At 35.7% G+C, this 22,876-nt stretch overlaps 1 protein-coding gene across 9 annotated transcripts in view; it reads right to left on the bottom strand.

Annotated features, from left to right (window-relative positions):
- The window catches only part of SLC35B3 (solute carrier family 35 member B3), a 105,242-nt gene that overhangs the window by 71,125 nt on the left and 11,241 nt on the right, over positions 1 to 22,876 (bottom strand). For 4 of the 9 annotated variants that reach the window (XM_048839820.2, XM_048839813.2, XM_048839815.2 and 1 more), the window contains 8 exons: positions 22,431 to 22,552; positions 19,893 to 20,047; positions 17,975 to 18,082; positions 11,946 to 12,043; positions 7,755 to 7,847; positions 7,238 to 7,349; positions 2,307 to 2,376; positions 951 to 1,586 (listed from right to left, as the gene is read on the bottom strand). In XM_048839820.2, the coding sequence (XP_048695777.1) occupies positions 1,436 to 1,586; positions 2,307 to 2,376; positions 7,238 to 7,349; positions 7,755 to 7,847; positions 11,946 to 12,043; positions 17,975 to 18,082; positions 19,893 to 20,047; positions 22,431 to 22,552 (909 nt within the window). In that variant the 3' untranslated portion in view covers positions 951 to 1,435. Of the gene's footprint in view, positions 1 to 950; positions 1,587 to 2,306; positions 2,377 to 6,923; positions 7,080 to 7,237; positions 7,350 to 7,754; positions 7,848 to 11,945; positions 12,044 to 17,974; positions 18,083 to 19,892; positions 20,048 to 22,430; positions 22,553 to 22,876 lie in introns of those variants that run through there. The other 5 variants (XM_075125383.1, XM_075125382.1, XM_075125381.1 and 2 more) reach the window with 3 other exon arrangements.

Here is a 22,876-nt window from a genome sequence, read left to right as displayed (position 1 = left end):
CTAGAACATATCACCGGACATTGGCAACAACAGGAAGGATGAGCTGGAGCGCTGATGAGAAGCACAGTCAGGAAAGTAACTCATACTTCCCTGGTGGACTGTATTTTCTAGTTCCATGGTGAGAACTAATGTACAACAATGATTGCCATTTCATTATGTACTAATGCTTAGATCACAAACCCAAAAGATTTTGGAATAGTTCAATCTCTGCCCACTTTTTTTTTTTTTCATCTAATGTTTTCCCATCACAAATTGAGAGTAGCCAGTGCTGAGCAAGAGCATGCTTAACTGCTGAAAAGACTTTCCAGACAGCAAGGGGATGGCCAGCTCCTGGGAGAGGGGTGAGAGTATTCAGAAGTGAGCTGAATTATTGGTTTTATGGTGGGATCTTTTAACTCCACACTGCACCCAATTAAATACCTGCTATGAGAGAGAGTATGGGCAGATAAAATGGAGAGGGGTGTTGTTAGTTAAGTTTGTTGCTTGCCCCTTTTGAATCCATCCCTGTGTCTCTCATTTACCCACACTTCCTGATCAATATGACCCTGTGTGTGCACTCTGTCCATTGGAAGAGAAATCTCACGGTCATCTACTTATGTTTGGAGTTAAAGCTTTAATTTGAGGACAGTGAAGAGAAATGATGTTTAATATATTAACCTGTGTGCTGTTAGAGAATTTTCACTCACTGTTTTATACCAGTACAGTAACAGCAGACAACTCCTCTGATGGTGAGAAAGTACTGCAAGCAGACAGAGATCTTGGTACTCTTTTTTTCTACACTGGGATTAACAGTAATGTCTATGTACATTCTTTAATAATTTTTAAAAGCTGAAGGGGAGGAATGGAAAAAAATCACGATACTTTCAATCTCAAATTTAAACCATTAATCAGATTTTGATTTCAATAGAAATGCCAATTATATTAACAAATGTACAATGTTGAGAATCTCATCAAGAACTTAAACTGAATTTTTATTTAAAATGAAAAATCATGACATACCGTATTCTACCTCTTCCAACTTTAAAATTTCAATTTGGTCAATCCGTTGCTGATTAGCTTCCATTAAGTGTTAATACAGTATTACTTTTAAATAATCCCAGCCCAACAATAAAAACAAAGAACCACTAATCTCAAATCAGCCACATCTGATATGATAAAAATGCCCAAATTAATGTGCTACTGTCCCCCATTTGGAACACAGTATTTCAGCAGTCTGCCAGGAGTTGCTTTCCTTCATTGGCTTGATAATGCCTTCTGACAATGGTATAACACACCTATGATGAATTCAAGTGCTCTGAAGAGAAGGCTCACATAAAACTGTTCATTTCAGCCTTCAGCTCTTTTGGTTTTAATAATGTTCCCTTTGGAAAGTGAACCAGTTGAAGACTGTTCCAATAAAATAAGTCAGATTCAAGACATGGCATAAAACCATTGTCTACACAGTTTGTGACAACGTCCTTGTCTGTCTGTCTTCCACAGTTTTGTTGCAAAGACCTCGTAGTGAAGGCAGCTTGATTTTATCCATATTTTTACTGTAAACATTCAGAAATATACCCAGGACAACTAATAAACCTGACCACACATACCTGAAGGGTGAAAAAGAGGAAAATAATCATAGTATTAACAGTTTATTTGTAATGTGCCAATGATGTGCCTCACATTCTACAAGACAAAAATAAAGTCTCTGCCTCAAGAAGCTGACAATCTAAAAGATGGTCTCCAATAAGAGAAAAGCAAGTGGTAGGACCCAGTCAAGGTGTTAGCTTAAATCTTTAATTTGTATTATCCTCTCTCCTTCCTCTTAGGTAAGTAGGCTGGAGAAGGGAATTTATTTGACATAACCTGTCTGCATATACTAAGCTATAATTAATTGTAATGGTTCTTACCTATATGAATAAAATACCTTCAATCCGCAATACATTCCCATGTTTATAGGAGCTATATTTTATGACTACTGCTCCTACATAGGGCTCTTTTCTCCATCATTATCTTGGATTGCCTGACTTCAGCACCTTTTTACATAAGATTTTCTTAAACTACCAAAAAAAACCCATCACCTTCCACCCACCCTCAATATGTACAATGGATTTGTCTTCTAATGTTTTTGGGGAAAAATGAAATTATTCTCTGACATAATCAACAAACTAGCCAATATTTACAACCCATTTCTATTACAAATGTTTGAAAGTTGAAGAAAATCCTACTCAAACATTTTGATGGTTAACTGGTAATGTTATTCAATTTCAGTGATCAAGAATCTGATTTTATGAAATACACAAGCCATAAAAGGACAATTTGATACTTACTGGAATGTGAATGGCTTTGCAAAGAACAAAAAAGAAAGCACAATGGTCATTGCCTTTCTTCCTGTTGTTACTGCAGAAGAAAAACAATGGTTAACTATAATTTAGATCTAGTTATAATCCAACTAAAGCTGTAATTAGGAGGTATTAATAATCTATAGCAGGGATATTTATATTGGTGAGCTTCACTGGTGCAAACTGGTAGATGACTCGACCAGTGTCAAATAGGGGGTGTCTCTTCTCCTGGTTTGAAACTGGTGCAGCACATCCAAAGTGAGGTTTGCATCAATATAGCAAAACCAGTAAAGATATTCCTACTACAAAGACTCCCACAGTAACCAGACTCATTTATCCCAATGCTCACTTTACTCACCAGATCACAGGTATCATGGGAATGTGATAAACCATCTTTGAAACCGCTACCAGTTGGAAATTGTGAACTAGATTGTGTACATTTTTTAAAACAAAACTAAGAGTTTAAAAATGTTAAGGACTTGGATATACTGTAATACTTACTATTACAATCTTTCTTTCTTTTGGTCAGAATCTACCGGCATAGATCCTTGCTTTTGGTTTTATTTTGAAGGGGATAGGTATTTGCATCTTAACTGTTTTGAAACTATTTACATAACAGCAGGCCTCAGTGCAGAGAAATAACTCTGGTGAGGACACTGAACATGACAATGGATTTCAGAAGGCCACATTGTACTATTTCACTAATCTTTGCCTACCTGTGATCTTGTCACTAAAGAAGATCTGAATTGTAGTTTATGAGGACATAATCCTATTAACAGATTTAGGTAAAACTATAACCTGCTGGGTTACACCAAAATTAAACACAACTTCCATATATTGCATTGAAATATCATATGAATTATCTAGTCTACATGGCCATGTTCTGACTTCATAACTGTTTATATAGTAGTCAAATATGAAACTGCTCAACAACAACACTCATAGATGGTAAGGTGAATCTTAAACTTTTCCACAAGTGTTCTCTTAAAACTAGGTTTAAAATGGACAGAAGTATTCTCTTGTACCTTTGCTTTATCTTCACCTGATCTCAACTTTTTTTGGTAATTATCTTTACATTTTAAGAAGTTTATGCACATCAAATAATGATTTTCAATTACATGAAAAATGAAGGGAATAAAAAATATTGAGTTTTAATTAGAAAAGAGTTTAGAAGAATAATTAAAAAAATGGTTAAATTACATGAGTTTTTCTAAGTACTATTATTTCTGTTCTTTCACCAAATCAGTTATTAATTAAAATATTTATGTAACCACTTCCTTCTGAATTAAGTGATTTCTCTTTTTCCCGATTAAGTCTGATAATTTCTCATTCTGTTAATAGAAATACAATTTTCATTAAACTCTTTTCCCCTTCTTGCCCAATAAGGGGAAAGATAGGGTAGTCAGGGGGCAGTAATGAATGGGATGCTCTTCCACGGCATGGTAAACTTTTCCCCATTGCTACAAGCAAAGTAGAAAGGAATAGAGTGCCAAGACTGTCAAGGTCAGGCACAAGAATTCCTGGGAAGGTTTTGCTATTCCAGCATTCTTTGACACAGTAAAATACACTTTTTAAAAACTGTTTTAAGACATGAAACAACTTCTCTCATCCATGCTCATTTGAAATCAATGCATACAGTGAACTTGGTTAAAAAAGCAAAACTCAAACTATGAGAGTGGCAAACTTGATTAAAATCCTGTATAATAAATTAGACAATTAATATTTTAAGTCAAAACTGTCCATATTCTCCCTTCCACTACAGTAAATGAAGAACATTACCTTACACAAACCAGCTTTGGGGGCAGAGGGAAGGGAAGTAAGTTCCCTGGTATCCTCCTGCTCCCCCCCACTCCCCAATCCCTCGTGACTGATGTTTGTCGTTATAAAAAGGGGTAACTTGAGGTAGAAATAGCCTGACGTAACTGTTTTTGACACACAGCTATTACATCTATATAAACTACAGGGGGATCAGGAACACAATTTAGTCTTGTGAAATATATCCAAATGAAATCTTACGTTCTCAAAGTCTAACAATTCCATTGTTTTAAACAGCTCTGGGTATGACTGTGTGTCATAGTTGATTATGACAAGGAGCGTTAATTTTACAAGGATTTTGGAAATAGGCATATAGAAAGAAAAAACCCAAATCTCTCCTGACTTTTTGTGTCAGAGACAACTTGATAAAGTCATTTCGAGACATCCTAATAAGGTCCTATCTCCCCCTTCCGATTCAAAACCAGAGACAACTTTGATATGCAAGCAGCTTCTATGATTGCTGACTTGTAAGGTCACGATCGTACAGGATAATAATGTTCACTTAGAGATGTAATTTTGCTGTAGCGAGTTATACTACATTAAAGTAACACTATGTGCTAAAATATTATGACCAGCTCAATGATGAAGGCTGAGTGAACACAGATGTAAGCCACAGTAAATTAGTACAGATAACCCCTAAATCGTGGTTTGTCATACTCTCTATTCTGGTAATACATTTGATTTTAGAAACTATTTAAAGCTTAAACAAATTATTGATAAGTAAACATATTACTCCTGACAGTGGAATCATCCTCCATTAAGTATGTTAGGTAGACAAAACATTAATAGACCAAATCAGTGGTTTTCAATCCTTTTTTACATTTGCCGATGCCTAAAAAAATTTCAGATGGAGGTAAGGACCCCTTTGGAAATCTTTAGACATACTCTGTGGACCACAGGTTGAAAATCACTGGACTAAATTAATACTTCCCTGTTGGAAAAAGTACTGGTGTCCAGCGTTTCATGTAGGATCTGTTTAGCACTGATCATTTTTCATTATTTTAAACTGCAGTTCCTCTTCTCCGAGCAAGGGGAGGAAAAAAATTCATTGTTAGCACATTCCGTATGTCGGTTCCAACACTGAGTGAAGTGTGCACATCACCCCGCTGCACTGCGAAGTTCATGCATAAGCAAGTAAGGTTCCTTGCTGCTGTGGCACTAAGGGCTTAGTAACTTCATCATTTATGTAGATGGCAAATCTTCTGAGTTGGCTCAAGATTTTCATGCTCACCACACAACTATCCCAGATGACTGACTACTCAGCATATGTAGCTGGGCATATTCTTGATATACTACTTGGGATGGAATCAGTGGTTTGGAGACTGGAATTTCTATCTAGGTCATGGATGTCTCATTGCCACAGATCGCCTTGATACTTGTCAATCTGGGTACTGACCTGCACATGGATACAGACTGCATGGGTGGTGCTGGCATATCCTCTCCTGCCAATGAGTGGAAGTCAAGTGTCCATGCCATCTGTAGACGATAGTATCAATAGTACTGATCCTGAGACTAGTGATACTGTTGATGCTACAGGTCATAAGATTTGCCTTTGTACCCAGACAGGACAAGGGGACCCTAGGGTGGCTTTTTTCCTTTCTTGTGGAACATTCCCAGAGAATGGTATTGGGTATCTTCTTTCCTTAGAACACTCTCTTGAGTCCCACAGGATTCCATCTTGTCACCTCTCTTGTTCTTTACATATATGTTGCTCTTAAAAGCATTAATAATTACTTAAGTACTTTCAGTATATTGATGACACAGCATAGTATAACTATGTCTTCTGACGTACCTAATGCAGTCATGTGCCATACTAAGCATCTGGCAGAAAATGGAGCATATATAAGGACTATCTGGAACAAGATCGGAGTAACACTGCAAGATCGGGCAAAGCATCTGGAAGATTAAACAAAGAATTTATCTGCATCTTTGATAGAAGGTGTTGTCTGATACCTCCCAGCACAGGTTGCATTCCAGATATACAGTAAGATTTCCATCTGCTATTAAGAAATCAAATAGCAACTTCCTTGGTTTGGAAGAGAGAGAGCGCTGGTGGCAGGGTATTCAGCTTTGGAATTCACACACTCCCTTGGTTTAAAATAGCTTTTATCTGTTGACCAGCAGGGCATGCTACAAAGCCCATCTGTTTACAAAGGCTTTTGTGATGGATGTAGTAAAATGGAACTGGTGAAGGTTGAAAGGTGAGTTGGTGTTGTGGGGAGGGAAGAGTATTCTGACTTTTTTGCTTCTACTTGACTGGTTGTTGTTTAAACTTCTGAATGAAGGAGAATGACTATTGGACTTATATTTATAGATGGTATTTTTAATGGCTGTCAAGGATGCCTAGCGCACAGGACCGGCACTTATTTTGTATTTATATATATTACCAAAAAAAAGCTACAAATCAAAACTAATATAAGTCAGATAGGATAAGATGCCCTGTATCTCTAAGTCCTGACATGTACAATTCAACATATTTTGTTATCCTAGTCAAATGAACAAGCAAGAGTGCAGGGGTTGAAAAGACAATTTGCTGCTCTTGATTTGTTTTTGCACCAAACCTGCAATGTACATTTACTATTGCCTTAACAGCATCTAACTACAAATGTCTGAAGGTTCAAGGCCTTAAACAGAGTGCACTACATTAATCTATTGAGAATATATGTAGAAACGCTTCCTGGAATTTCTGAGGCTGTGATTTTATGTTTGGGAAGCATGATACTGCCTCTTGCACATCTGTGCCCCATTTTATTTTAACACTTTTTCCTCCCTGTCCCAAATAAGTCTTACCTTTTTGCTTATATTTTGGTGTGTATTTCTGATTCCACAGATCTGTCAAGTGTATTGTTTATGTATCTAGCAGGGCTCCTGGTGTTCATATATTTGTGCACAAAGCCCTTCTAGGTGAAGGCACTGGGTTAGAAAGAACCTTGGTTTCCAAATATACTGCAATAGAGAAGTCATGCTACATGAACTCAGATAAATCAGCTCGGAGAGTAGAAGCAAGAGAAAGCAAGAACAATTCTCACAAGCTTTGTCCTAAATGGGAAAATAGGAGTAGATTCTTTTTATATTAAAATACTAAATATGTAATTTGTTCATACCTGTTACAGCTAGAAGGGCACCGAAGATTTTAATCAACGCTAGAACAAAGGATATTCCAAAATATCCAGTCAGGGAAAAAAAGAATGCATAACCATAGGTCTGAACTGGATGCTGCAAAAACAACAAAAAACCTGTTAGGAAAATGCAAAACAAACCCTGAGGTGTTGCAAAATGAAATAAAACTATAGACTTTAATCAACTGCGTGAGCAATAATAAGATGTTCAACAATGCATTCATGCAAAGGTTCTTATTTCATTTTCATTAAATAATGGAAAAATAAAATTATGAACTCTGCTATGGGACTTTTTTAAATTCACCTACTCTATTGATCAAGGACTAAAAAAAGGATTAATTTGTAAGTTGGACAAGTTTACCTGTACTCCAGATCAGAAAATTATGTTAAGAGAACAGCAAGACTTGTCACACTATATTACCAATAATCTTTACCGTGAGGAGTCCTCAGTACACAGAACTATTTAATCTTTTTAAAATAAAAATATTTAATCGGTGCTTACCTTTGAACAAAATGTTACTGCAGGGCTTAATCCACTACTGCATGTCAATCCCAATAAAATGTACACAAAACCTATTGAATAGGAATACAGAACCTGGAACAGTTAAAATAAAAATATTAGCTAGTTCTACTAAACAATTAAAGTAGTAAATTAAATGCTGGGTTAATATACTCAATTTTAAATGTAGCACATAACATCCTCAAACAGTAGTATTCAAGTAACTATATGAAAAGTGAGAGTGGGTAATAGGATCATGATCTTCCATTTTACCATCACCCCACAGAAAATAAAATCTTTCATATGCAGGAAGTCAGTTACTAATATCCTCAGGCCAGAACTAAAAGAGAAAGCAGTTACTTCGAATTCAGGATTTTGTTTTTTAAGTAAAACTTCAAACAATTATAAATACATGCAGTTGTTTTAACTATTTTTAATTTACAAAACTCCAAGTAAATACACTTATAAATTACACAGACAAAACTACATTGTTAACAAAGCCAAGCATTCATAAATTTGGAAATGCCTGAATTAAGGTTGCCTGTGCAACCTTAATTCAGTCCGCTTGAGCATGTGCATCATGACAGTCTTTAATTTACACGACCACATATTTTTTCCACAGAACCCCTGCCTCATTTAGTGAGAAGGATAGACAGTGTATCACTAAATGGCTAGCTATTTAACATTTCATTTTATCTTCATCATTTGGTGTGTAGCCCTGTGTATTTACTGCACATCATCTGAACACTGCACTAAATACAGAATTAATTTCCTCATGGGCTTTTCTACTATAATCTCATAGTATCTCGGTTATTTACTGCCATAAATGAGTTATCTTCACAACACCCCTGTGAGGTGAGATGGCATTTTCCCCCAATTGTCCAGATCAGGAAATGAGACACAGAGACTAGACCAAAATTATCAGAAGTGTCCACTAATTTTGTGAGATAGATTTCAGACATCAAGGTCTTGATTTTTTAGAGTACTTAATACTTTATGCATTTATAGCATAGCTCCTACTTCTGTTATAGTTGTGAGCGCTCAAGCACTCCTTCAGATCTGGCCCTACATGTCTCCTGCTGGGCATTGAGAAAACATGTAACACACAATTAGTGGCCATAACTTGCCAAGCTTAGGAACCATTTGGTAGAACTGGCGGCGGGAGTGGGAGGTTAGTATCTCCACAATGTATCTCTTCAATAAACTCATGTACGTGTGTGAGGGCAGAGGCAACAGCAGGAACTGGAGGGGCTGAGGAGTAGGTAGGAACTGTTAGCACCCATCTTTTCAACCTGTAGCCTGCTCATTCACTGTCCTACTGTGCCCCCACCCATCAGGTGACAGAAGCAGGGACAGAATCCAATTCTCCAGGGCAGCATTAATCTGTTTTGACCATGAGACAGTCCCTTCTCTTCCCACAATAATCCCCTGCCTCACTCACTAAACACTTACCAACTTCGTCAACAAATGAGGCAAAGGTCCTAAGGACAACAAATTCATACATTACACAATCTCGAACAATTCCCAAAGCCTTGTCCAGTGTGTGTAGAAGGCTGTTATTTTGTATGTGGAATTGCCACTACAGGCATCTATAGACATATATTTTGCCAGTGGGTTTCACAGCTATTTGTTCGACAGCAAAGCAATGTGGAGACTATATGGAATAATAGCTTCTATTCCAGGCTTTGTAGGGGAGTGTTCTCTCGTAATTAGACCCTTCTGCCACTGTTCCTATGACAAAGTATTAGGGAATCTTAACTATAGGAATCATTATCTTCACTGAATACAATTTGAAAAAGCAAATGTAATTGAAGAAAAAATGTTTTGCGTTATAAAATATGTACTGAAATATACTATTGAAGTAAACTGATAATTACAATGCCAAAGTCACAATTTTAATTATCAGTTTGAATAAAATCCAGCAATAGCAATATTTTTTAATTAGGTTAACTCCAAAAAATGTGTCCACTTACTCTGGCCTTGTTGTCTACTATGAAAATTGTATTAATTCCACTAAGGGAAGAAAGCCCACAGAGTTCTCAGAACCATATTTAACATTTTCATTTTGACTAACAGATTAAGGGATTGGCTATTAATGTGTATTTATTCCAATGAACATCAACTCTTTTTTTGAGCTCACGGGCATTGAAGTTACTTCACACTTTCACTTCATTAGTACTAGACATTTGTTGTTTTGATTAGCTGCAGGTTCTTTTACTTGGTAGAACTTGTTCATATCCCTGGTGGTTTTATTTTTCCCTTTCTGCTATGGTCTTCAACAAGACAGTAAGTGTATATAATGGTAAAATTACCAAAATTGTTTAATCTTTACCAATGTTTTGTATTGCGAATCATTCTTTCCTCAAATCTTGTTGGCACTTAGGAGGACAAGGATTTTAAAAAGAGCTGATTACTGCTTCAAAAAGTGATGAAGAGCTTCTGGGCTTCAGAAGAATTTCAAAATCCCATACTGCTCATTATTATAAAGGCACTTAATTTTCAAGCTCTGATTATTTTCTAAAGTAATTTCTAATGGGGTTAGTCATAGTGCCTCTGTTCTGTACTGAGGATAGATTACTAAACTCTGATGAGGTAAAGTTTTAATGGATGTGCCTCTATTGATATCTATATATAATGTAAATTTTATCAAAGTTCAGAGGAGTTCTCCAATCATTTTAAACTTTTCAGCCACATCTGCTGGTTCTTTTATTCTAAGCTTTCTGCATCACATTTTGTATCTTTTGGAACTAAATAACATTTGTCAAGTCAATCTGAAGATTTTGTCACTGCTCTTTAGAAAATTAACTATTTCAGAAGTTGGTTTTTTTTTTTAAATAAAAAGGGTGTCGGTACCGTTGTGGTTTCACTTTAACAGCAGTCAGTCACTCTTGATGTTTAGTCTGTTTTTTTACACTGCTTATGGAAAAGGTAGTTTAACTCCAAGTTCTGGATTTTTTTTTTTAAATCAGTTACAATGTTAAGTCCATTAGGATTCTATCATTTTTTTCAGCAGCTCTGGACAATCTTGACTACAGCAGGTGTTAGAAACTGCATATGTATATATGCAATACAAATATTAAATGTTGGACTACTTTCCCATATTATTATCTGGGGCAATTATGCAGTAGTGTCAACTCACTGCCCAGTGTTTTTTGGGGTTTGATATCCCCTGTCTACTTGCTCTCCCCTATAAATGTAATTTGCCAATACAATTTCAGATTTCACTGTTATGCTACTAGTCCCACAGTTGTTTTTCTTAGTTACATCTACAGCACTATAATATGGATGGTTGCTAATGGCGCCAGATTTTTAGAAGTATTTAGGTGCTGAGTGGGATTTTTAAAAACATTGAAATCAATGGACAAAATACAAAATAATTCAAACTAAGGGAACATATTATATTTTTATTAAACCTGGAGTACATTAATTATATGGAACACCCTCCATTGATTTCAGTTATACAGGAAGGATGCATAAACAAAGATTATACAAAAATAGGAAGTATATCCTTTGTATAGACAGGAGAGATTATTGCAACTTCAAAACTTGTTTCATTTAATAATGTACACAAATGTGTACCTTTTGACGGTAAAAAATGAGTAGAGCAGCACAAGCACTTTCTTTTTATATGCATGATAAATAGATTAAGTTTTGGTTTGCCATTACATGATCGGTATATCTTGACTTTATGTAGAATATCTCTTAAAAACATGAGAGAATTCCAACTCCATATGTATTGGTATAGTCTGTCAGTGATTCTCAACCGGGGTAAGTGTATCTCTGAGGGTACGCAGAGGTCTTCCGGGGGTACATCAACTCATCTAGATATCTGCCTAGTTTTACAACAGGCTACATAAAAAGCACTAAAGAAGTCAGTACAAACTAAAATTTCATATGACTAGTTTATACTGCTCTATATACTATACACTGAGAAGTAAGTGCAATATTTATATTCTAATTGATTTATACTATAATTATATGGTAAAATGAGGAAGTAAGCAATTTTTCAGTAATAGTGTCCTGAGATACCTTTGTATTTTTCTCACATTTTGTAAACAAGCACTTTTTAAGTGAGGTGACACTTGGGAGATAAACAAGACAAATCAGACTCCTGAAAGGGGTACTGTAGTCTGGGAAAGTTGAGAGCCACTGGTCTGTATGACAGAACACTAGATTAAAGAGTCAGGTATTTACCATTTCTGAATTGGAACCATTGTGCAACTTCATAGCTTTTTCCTGCACGTTTCCTATAACAGCATCTGCACAGAGAGCAAGGGATATAAGGACCACACCTGCAAAGAAAAGAAAAAGGGGGAATAAACAGTATTAATTAATAAGACAAATGCCACTCTACACTCGCCCTGTAGCGATAGGTGTAGTGTAAGATGCTAACTCAAACAATTTTCACTGTGCTTATACTGGTTTAGACCTTAAGTTCTAGAAGGCAGGAATTGTCTTATTTTACACAGATCAGCACCATAGGGCACCAAATCCTGATATAGGCATCTGGGCTCTCATGCACTACAAATAAGTAATAATGATTAAACTTTAAGATCAAATTAATGCTGAATATTATTTATATAAAATAGGTATGTCCTGTTGGAAAGAAAATAAAAAGCAAAAGCAGTATATTTAACAAACACAAAAAAGGAAAAACACAGAAATACTGACAAAACGACAAAACAACAAAAGCAAGAGGATTCACAGTGAAAAGTTTTCAGTTTTCTGAACTACTTTATTTGCCTAGATGCTGTTCAGGTACAAGATGAATGTACGCCTTTATGTATATGCTGCACTACTTGGCCACAACAAACTCACTGCATGGCAGGTAATGTTATCAGCTTAACAATAACAAAAATTAATAACTCTTTATCCATCACAAGTCAATTAATTTCTAAACTTTGATTCTTTCACTATTTTACCAACCAGTATCTCTGCCATTCCAAGAGTTAGGATTAACGCTGGATACTGTATGAAAACATGTTGGAATCCCAGCTTTGATAAAAGTATAACATTAAATTAATTAGCAGCACACAAGATGTCAAAAGTTAGTAATGTCCATTTTCTATTTTGTTTCTTATACCATGACTACCATAATTGAATGGTGAGAGCAAAAACAGGAAATAAGTAGGTTAATCAGCATGACATTACTTAAGATTTCATATTTCACTGGTAGAGATTTTGTTGGACTAGAACAAATACTTTAAGGAAGGAATAAACTTTTCCTATCAGAAAGAGAAATGATTGATCCTTGGGACTGTTTGAATTGGAGAACTTTTTAAGTCCCTAATTTCCTTAAATTTAGTTATAAAGTTGCCTCCATGCTACAATTTTGGGCCTATTCCATTTTCTAACCACCAGAAAGCAAGCAGAGGGGGAAGAATCTATAATCTATTCAATCAGGTATCTAGGGGCACTGTTACAACAATGGCATTGTATATGCCAAAAAACGACTTCATATTTTGCAGCAGAAGCCAGAACAGGAGTAATAAGCCTGTAGAAACACCTGATGCCTGAGTGAAATGCATTGATGGAAAAACAGGCCCTATGGGACTTCATTAGTGTGTTTATAACTTGTGGGGGTGAGTGTGTGTGTGTGTGGGGGGGGGGTGAGGGTGTGTGTGTATTTTTTTTTTGTTTTTGTTTTTTTTAAATAAAAAGCACTCTTTTCTCCCTTAGTGAGAGGAGCACATAGTAGCTGGTCAAGGAAGTTTTGAGTCAGTCGTATTTCCTACATTTTTACATCACACCCATTATATGACTTTTAAACTATACTTTTTCACATACTGTATCAATCTGTAGCTTGAATCCATTACAATGCCAATATGGGTGTACCAGTATATAATAAGATAATGCACATAAACCAGTTTAATCTCATAATTCGATAGTTTTATTTAAAGGCACAAAAATCCAATCCATACTACTGACAGAATCTGAAAAAAGTTTTCTTAAAAAACAAACAAACCCAAAACAACACAAAGGGCCTGATTTTGATTTCACTTTACATCAATATAAATCAGCAATAACTCCTCTGAAATCAATGATGGTAAACGGTAAGATCTGAACCTGGTCCAAAGGCTTAAGACCTAGCAGGGCAAACATAATTTGAATCAAATGGACCATTTCCTTTGTACTTCACAGATTCGGGGGGCCAGGGGAGATTTTGCACACACCATTTTAAAAAAAATTCTTTGCTATATTAAGATAGTGCAAAGTTTTATTCCACACAAAGTTTCTAAACCACACACCTTGCATTTAAGAAAACACACTTGCTTCCAAAATGGGTTATTTAAAGTTAATGAATAACTAACAAAATTACCTTCAAATTCAAATGCTTTATAATGTATTTTAAAAGTCCACACTACAGGTGATTAGCAGAACACACTAAAGTTACTCAGCCAAACACCATTAATTAAGCTCTGGGCTAAACTGTGTCTCCCATTGCAGATGTAGGCTTGAGGGGATGCGTGTGCAGGAAATTTGTATCCCATATTCCTTCCATGCAGGGACCAACCATGATAAGGTTCCCATCACTGGAGAGTGGATAGATAGTACTGCCAGTAGAGTGGCCAGAGGAGGAAGAGTTTGTTGCACAGACGTATCATGATGTGCCGCTTCCATGCATCCTCCCAGCCAGTCACTCTAGATATTAGGCCTTTAAAAGGCATGATACTTCCAAGCGCTACTCAGTTAGACAATGCCAAAGCCATTACTGAGCCCTAAATATGAATTCTACTTTTAAAATATATTTCCTTCCTTGGTACAAGACTGCACTGGGAAAAGTAAACGTCTGTTTCCTTTGCCAACATCTTTAGTACAGGAATGGAACACTGCGTGAGGTATGTTTCATTAAGTCTATTTGCTGCTTTTGTACAGCAATGCTGATTCTGGACTCCACTGCTATTAAAGAGCCTTAAATCTAATTTACAAAATTCTGATGGCACAATATGGGCAAAATTGTTCATCCAGCTGATGCTTTAAATCCACTCAGGTTTTATGTTTGTAACATTCGTATCAGACAGCAAAGATTACTTGTTCCGTTTAACCTCTCAGCATAGTTTTGCTTCCTTAGGCAAAACTGTGACATGTAAATAGATTTGCCCTTGACAATGTGCACGTTTAAAGAATTTTGATTAAATCATGAATGTAAAAAGAAAAGCTCCAGATCAAAATCATACTAGTTTGTGTGTAAATGCTTCTAAAAAAATGCATTATTATAAACCACTATAAAGGAGGAAATGTGACATTATTTAGTGACTAGCAACTTGGTGAAGTGATAAGACAATGAATTCTTAGGAATTTGTCATTTTAAAGTTACACTGTAGAGTAAAAAGTTAACATTGTTTTGAAAAAGAAAAGGAGTACTTGTGGCACCTGAGAGACTAACCAATTTATTTGAGCATAAGCTTTCATGAGCTACAGCTCACTTCATGAAAGCTTATGCTCAAATAAATTGGTTAGTCTCTAAGGTGCCACAAGTACTCCTTTTCTTTTTGCGAATACAGATTAACACGGCTGTTACTCTGAAACCCGTCATTGTTTTGAATGCCTCAAGAAGCTTAAGTCTATAGTTCACTTTTCTTTTCACTCTGATCTGCATACACTTCAAATGTCAATATATATTCTGTTTCATAGAGGCACCATTACTATGCTTTTCTTCAGTTTGCTGTCCCTTTGCAGAGAAAAAAATTACATAAAATTATTAAAGGACAAGGTACATCAAACTACATAGTGAGAAAATTCTTAGGTTAATTCCACTGGCTTCAGTCGAGTTACTCTTGATTTATACTGGTGTAATGTCAGAAGTAAGCCCACTTTTTAGGAAATATACTAAGCTGCCTCCTACCGCCATCATTCAGCTAAAATAAAATAAAATATCCAGCTTCTAAACTGCAGAAGCTCCAATTCAGACTAGATTCTATGACCTGGACAGATACAGAATGGGAGGAAGGTGCAGAGAGGTAACTTGCTCAACTTACACAGCAGGTAAACAGTAGAGCAGGAAAGAACTCCGACCCAGTCTTCTGAAAGAAGACTCTCTTTTGAGCCCCAGTCCTGTGCCCTAACCCTTCAAACCTGTCTTTCTTTATCCTTTTGTATCATATGTGTCAAGATAGATCTTTGGTTGAAATGGGTCCTAAATGCCTTAACAAGGAAAAAAGCAGTGCTGTTTGTTGTCCTATATAGATAATACTCAGACTACATACAGAAGATGTACTTGCATCAAATTACTGAAGGTGTTAGGACCAACATGGTCCTCAGTCCTTCAGTTTGTAGAAAGATATTTTCACACAAATTTAAAAATAAAAATCTGACATTTTAAAATCTGATTTTAAAGAACGTCATTTAAAAATAGCTTTTAACCATTAAAAACCTCAGTAAGAACGTATGCCTAGATGTGTTTTTCCTGGGACATACTTATTTGGTGAGTGCCAAAAAGAACATACCCACATGTTGTACTCCAAATACATGTCTCTTTGTTCAACTACACATCTAGTCTTTTGTTCCACTATGTACATGTATACAGTAGATCCTATAATTTAGATAGGTAGCAAGTCATTTTTTCCAGTTGTAATACCACTAAAGTGACAAGCATTATAAAGCCAACATAGCAAAACAATGACAAGACTAAAACATCTGAGTTTAGACATCACTACTATTTGAGCACCACTCAACACTAGATGGATAACATTTCTGAAAAGGAAAGTTTTCTTCCCTAAAAAAGGGCTCATTTTGTTTAAGGATCAATCAAAGCTAGAATGAATGAAGGTCCCACAATGAATTGACAAACAATTACTATGTCTCATCTGAATCTCTTGAAATAAAAACAGCTTCAATATGGACAGCTCTAAATTTCTACATTGTACATACATGTTACTATTACATTAACTCCAGTGCCTTACTATATAGCACATAATTCATGGTTACTGCATGAAACAACTTGAAATTGCACGATGTGGGCATTAAGTATGTGTAACACCAAACAATCTTGCACTAAAACTGTTTTAATGTCACTGGTAAATTAGTAAAATATGAAGCAGTGTGTTTACATAATCCTAAGAACATATGTGCAGTTCCACTGTGAGGTATGCTTTCCAGAGGTGTACTCTTTAGAAAGCATATACAGTTTTAAAGTAGCAGCATGTAGAGTAACAGAAAGGCTGACAGACTTGCTGGCCTCAAGGGATTTGAATGGTGATGGATATCAAAGTCTATAGTCCATTCCACTTTAAGATGGAATCTGAAGAGGCCCTACCTTTCTGTTGGAGTTTGCTAATGCTGATTTCAAAGTCTGAAGCCCTGTAATACACCAAGTGCAAACTGAGATGACTGCTTATTCAAATATATATATTCAAGATATTGTAGATGAAGCACTGAATTAAAGTTGACTGTTTCCAGTTAAAGAGCCTTTTTCAGTCACTTATAACTTTATTCAACTTTCAGGTGACATTTTTCCAGTTTGAGTGTCAGTGCAAAAATGGTTAAGCCATTTCTGAGTAAGAACGTAATGAAAATAAGTAAATTTGTCTTTATTTAAAAAAACTGGCTTTTTTGGACAGTTCTAGTACCTCTGGGGAAAGAGGCAGAAACTTGAAATTAGTCCCAAGGTTAGATCTGTTGTACTTTTTGGTGGGCCAGTGAAAGTTCCTTTTGATTTCGCTAATTTATACAAAAATGAATGCATAGTGATCTTTTTCCTTTTTAATTTTAGATAGGAATTTATGAAGTATCACATCAGTTAAAATATCTTCTGCTATTTCTAACTTACGTGAAGAAATTGTATGTCAAGAACACTAGTTCTCACTGAGGACTAATTCTATAGCAAATATGAGGTAAAGAAAAAAGTTAGTTACCAGCTGCAAGAAATAAGTCTGAAAAAGTTAAAAAAAACCCCACCACTTTTTATTCTATTTAAAGTATTTCAAATGGAATTTTACGAAACATCTCAAGATATATTTACTTTTGCACTGAGATCCACCAGAGATATTTCAGCTCCAAGGGTAATATCTGGGGAAGTTTTAAGTGCTTGAGAACTAAACCTTAGAATGATAGTGTCTCTTTTATTATAACTGTAGCGCTGCTGGTAAAATGATATAACAAAATTTACCTTTTTACTATGACATTCCAAGGCAGTACCACCAAAGGCTCCCGCTTTTATGCAATGCTCATTCTAGGCAACATAAGAATGATTAAACCATAAAGTAAAATAAATGCTGCTTTACCTGTCAAGTTGAAATTTGGTGCGATTGTGCTGTCAGCTAAAGTAAACCATATTAGGCCAAGACTCATACACATTGCAGCAGACACGTCTGCAATATTATAACGTTTTCCTATACAAAAATACAAACAAAAAAATAAGGCCATGTAATAGTCTTAATTTTAACTCCCCTTTATTAAGGAGGGAATGGCAGACAAAGGAAAAAAAACTCCCATTCAGTACGCCACCAAAACATATGGACCTAATGTTCTCCCTCCCAATATTTGAGTAGAAGGCCCGGCTGCAACTCTCCACAATAGCAGTTCTCAAAAACTTTTTCATAGTACATACCACATCTCCACAGAGAAATCTTGTGAGCAATAGCTGTTACCATTCACAATGGTATAGGCCACATCTCCTCCCCTAAAGTGACTATACACCTCTTTGGCAACTACAGCAATTATTTACATGGAAAAGTAGATTTACAGATGTATTTTAGTTATCTTTAATGTAACATCACAGAGGAAACAAGGAGAGCCAGTACCATTTAGTCAGCCAGTTATCTGTAGAACATCAGCAAAGGCTCAGCAGACCAGTTTGGGAACTGTTGGTCTAGAACTTAGCAATGCAGCCAGCTGTATTTTGGGGGGTCCTGAGAATGTGATTTGAATAACATATTCCATTGCTTCCCAAGGAGTTGTGTGCACCATATAAGCGGCCAGAAATAACTGTTTAACACGTACATTTTAAACTATGTTCTCAGCTTTCAAGAATCTAGCACTATATAATCCAAAGGCACTATACAAATATTACCTACAGAGACCTGAAAGCTCCAAATTTAAATGACAAGAGGATTTAATTGTGAGACAGACCTGAGCTGTTAGTTGCACACACATTTACTTTTTAGTATAAATTTGCATATTTGATTTTCTTCTTTAAACTGGCTTATTATTGCTTCAGTCTCAATACTGAAAAGTGTAATATTCCACTGTAACTACAAGACAGAACTACAGTAATAGGAATACTACATTCTGGGCTCAGTTCTGTAGTCCTTTGCCATGTGGAGAATCTTAGGGTACGTTTACACTGTGAGTGCCAGCAAATGTCAGGGCCTGGGTCGACAGATTCGGGTTCGCATAACAGCATTAAAAATAGCCATGCAGAAACTCTCCCCCGTTCTCCCAAGGCTTCAGAGCCTGAGCCACAACATCTACACAGCTCTTTCAGTGCCACAGTGTGAGCCCGAATCTGTTTGACTCAGGCTCACTGGCGCTTGCTGTACAGATGTACCCTTACTGACTTTGAGTAGCAACAAATCTACAGATACAAGTGAGAATTTTTCATAATATATATTATAAGGATTATCAAAATATTGAAATATGCTATGTATTTTATTTACATGCTCAGAGTTATGAGCTTCAGTCAGATTCACCATCCAGAACCTCTTCTGGTATATCAAGCATTAAATACAATTTTAGAGGTAATCCTGTATTCTCTGAGCAACCCAAACCAGAGCTGGTTGGGAATTTCATTTTTTGGGAGGTCAAAATTGTTGATTTGTTGAAACCGAAACTTTCTGTGGGAAAAGTTCTCTTTTGACAAATTTCCCATTTCAAATGATTTTTTTTAAATTTGTCAAAATATCCTATTTAGGCATTTTCAACATGAGAAGTTCTGGGTTTTTTGGGTTCAAAATTACATTGTTTAGAAACTTAAGTTAATTTATAGTAAAACCTTTTGCTTAAAAAGGTCAATACTGAAAAAAACAGTTTTGATACAAGCTACATTTTATGGGCAGTTTCTGCCCTGCCCCGCCTCAGAACAGGAAAACTGTTTCCTGCCCAGCTCTACCCAAAACTTCCATTAAGTCAATGGAATACAGGATTTGGCCCTTATGTGGTTATCTTCTAATAAGAACATTTAATAGTAAGAACAGTGCATACCTTGTATAAAGACTCCTCCTATCATAACGGGAATCAGTTTACAGCACTTAAAGATGACTTGAGTAGGATAATTCAGATATCCTAGGGAGGTATTTGATAAACCCATAGTCCCTACAGTTAGAAAGGCTATTATCATGTAGGTTTTCCCTGGGATTCTGCAAAATATAAATGTATGAATCTTGGTATTATGAGCATATTGTATTTTTAATAGGTGAGACTTTCATACTGGGAGAAGCTAGAAGAAAGGGTACACTAATAATAGAACTGGTTGAAAAAATGGGTCAAACTTTCACTAAAATTTCATCTCCAACAGTTTTTATAGTAATTGTTAATTTCAGTGAAATTTTCCATTTTCAACTGGGTCTAATGAATAATGCTTTAGTCTTCTATAGTGCCTTCTATTTAAGGATTACAAAGCATATCACAACTGTTAAAGGACTTAACTCAACATTACCCATCAAGAATTATCCCTATTTCACAGAAAGGAAATAGTCACAAAGGAGTTAAGTGACTTATAAAAGAACACACCGGAAGCTGGGAACAATACCATATCTCCTGAATCTGTTTGTTCTTAACCACCTTTCTCTCATGCCTGTATAACAGTTCTTCTTGCAGCCACCTCCATTTTTAGTTGTTTGTAACTTTTTGAAATCTGTTTGACTATGAATTTCTTTGTGAAGTTTAAACTAAACACTTTCCCATTTCTGTATGTGCAGAAAATGGGGGAAAAAATACATATCCTCTGTTTACAAAGTAATTCTGGTGCCTTTTTATAACTCTGGAGAAACGGATGAAGACAAAGTTGAGATTTGGCCTTGAAATACCCTAACTGAGAAGTGCCTTTGAGTATCGTGGTGAATACTGCTTTTGATGTGTCGCGTTATCACCTGCTGACAATTACACTTTGCACATGTACATTTTAAACCATTATAGCACTAAGTTTGAAGTGAGCACCAAAGGCCATGCTGCACAAACACATGCAGCTAACGTTACTGAATTTTTTGTATGCAGCTACGGGGAGCAGTGAATAAAGAGTGGTCTTGCTGGAACCCTTGCCTTATTCACAATACATTCTGTACCATAGTTATAAGAATATTTCACCAGTTTTTACAGGTGGTTACTTTTTTGTCAAAGATATTGTCTCTTTAAAAATAAGCTTAACAAATTAACAGTTCTGTGTAACCTGATAAATCTGACTTCATTTTAGAAATAGATTTTCTATAATTTAGAATGTCAGCATGTAAAATATAATGCATGTTTAACTGAAAAGTGTACCATGAACACAAATTTAATATATTGGATCTCAGCTGAGGATCACTATAGGTGGGAAAAATTGGGGAGGAAAATAACTCCTGTTTAATTTTAAAAGTCAAAAAGCGGACTGTTCTGAGATGTGAGAGAGAGTGAGTGAGTGTGTGTGTGTAAGTGAGAAATATATGGAGACTCTGGTTGTATACTACAGAACCCAAAGAATTCTGAAGGGGGAAAAAAGAGCAAAATTTGGAAGAGGATTTATTTTTAAATATTCTCTTTAAAAAAAAGTTAGTAAATATTTTCCTAAACAACTATAAAGAAAATGCAATTGTCCTAATAAAGAGTTATTGTGCCAAATTTGGATACTCAGTTCAGCCAGAAAAGTGTGAAACAGATTTCAGTCCTGCTTTAAGTGCAAATCTGAACATAACTAACTATGGAGTCACTATCAATACTTGCATAAATTATATTTAATAAATTATTGTAAATGTGTGTAATGCACTTCTGAAAAAAATGAAATGAATCTGAAAAGTACAATAAAAAAAAGGTAAGCTAAGTGAAAGGGACTAGCCTAAACAGCTGCATCTCCAACCAACTTCAAAATTCCCAAGATCCTGATCCCATAGAAACTTACGCATCTGCTTAACTTTAAGCACTGTGTGTTCTCCCACTGACTTCAATAGGAATACTTACAGTTCTTTAAATTAAGCATGTGCATGTCCATACTTTCTTGCAGCATCAAGGCCTAAACCTGAAACACTAGCCTTCTGCTTACATAGTACAGTGCATACAATATAATACTAGTGTACTTGTTCTGCAACCTCTGAAATAAATGTATGTAGCACAATAATATAGTATATTAACCTGGACACTCAAATATGTAGCATCATATCCTGATAGTCATTAATATGGGAGTGTCAATTTAAAAGGTACCTAACAAAGCATCAAGAATACCTAAAACTTTTCAACTTGTGTGTGTATATATATAATTTTTTTAAGTCAACCACTGGTGCTAGCGTTCCATTTCACTATTACAACAGAAGTCAGGCATAATAAACAGGAACAAAGGACACAAGTATATGGTTGAAAACAAACAGTGATGTATATCTTCAATTGCAAATCCACTCATCAAATCATACTACATTTTATCTTATCACTATCCATACAAATCTACTCAATTATCTGTGAAATAACAGCAATATTCATACACAAATTATGGAAGTCAGATTTATCAAACTGATTGCCTCATGCTAGGTTAAATGTGTAAAAGGATATATCACTTACCGTCTCCTTTTATCCTGAATAAGCTGCAGTTCTATTAGTCCAAAAATGGAATAAAACCCAAATTGCACTAAAGTAAGGTACCAACCAAAGGGCTTAAAGCCCTCCACTGAAAATATCAGTTCCTATAAAAACAAAAAACACACATACCAACTGTTAAATCAAAACTTAATTAGCAGACCTATTTTCTCAATGTGAAAATGCAATTCTCATGCTTTTAAGTTGCAAAGCAATAAGTAGAGAGTACATGCAGTATACATAACTTAGAAGTATTAGAGAGGCAGCATTTAAAGACTGAAAAAAGAAGGCCACATTTATTGCTGGTGTAATTCCTCTGAATTAAAGTGATTCATCAGTGATTGGCATTTGGCCCATAAACATTCATCTCAAATTAGAGAGGGCTTTGTGTCTGCTTTTAACTTGGTTTTCAATTCATTTTACTTCATTTG

The sequence above is a fragment of the Caretta caretta genome, chromosome 2 (genome assembly GCF_965140235.1).
Source record: "Caretta caretta isolate rCarCar2 chromosome 2, rCarCar1.hap1, whole genome shotgun sequence".
Taxonomy (NCBI): domain Eukaryota; kingdom Metazoa; phylum Chordata; order Testudines; family Cheloniidae; genus Caretta; species Caretta caretta.
This window is presented reverse-complemented; position numbering and strand designations above follow the sequence as displayed.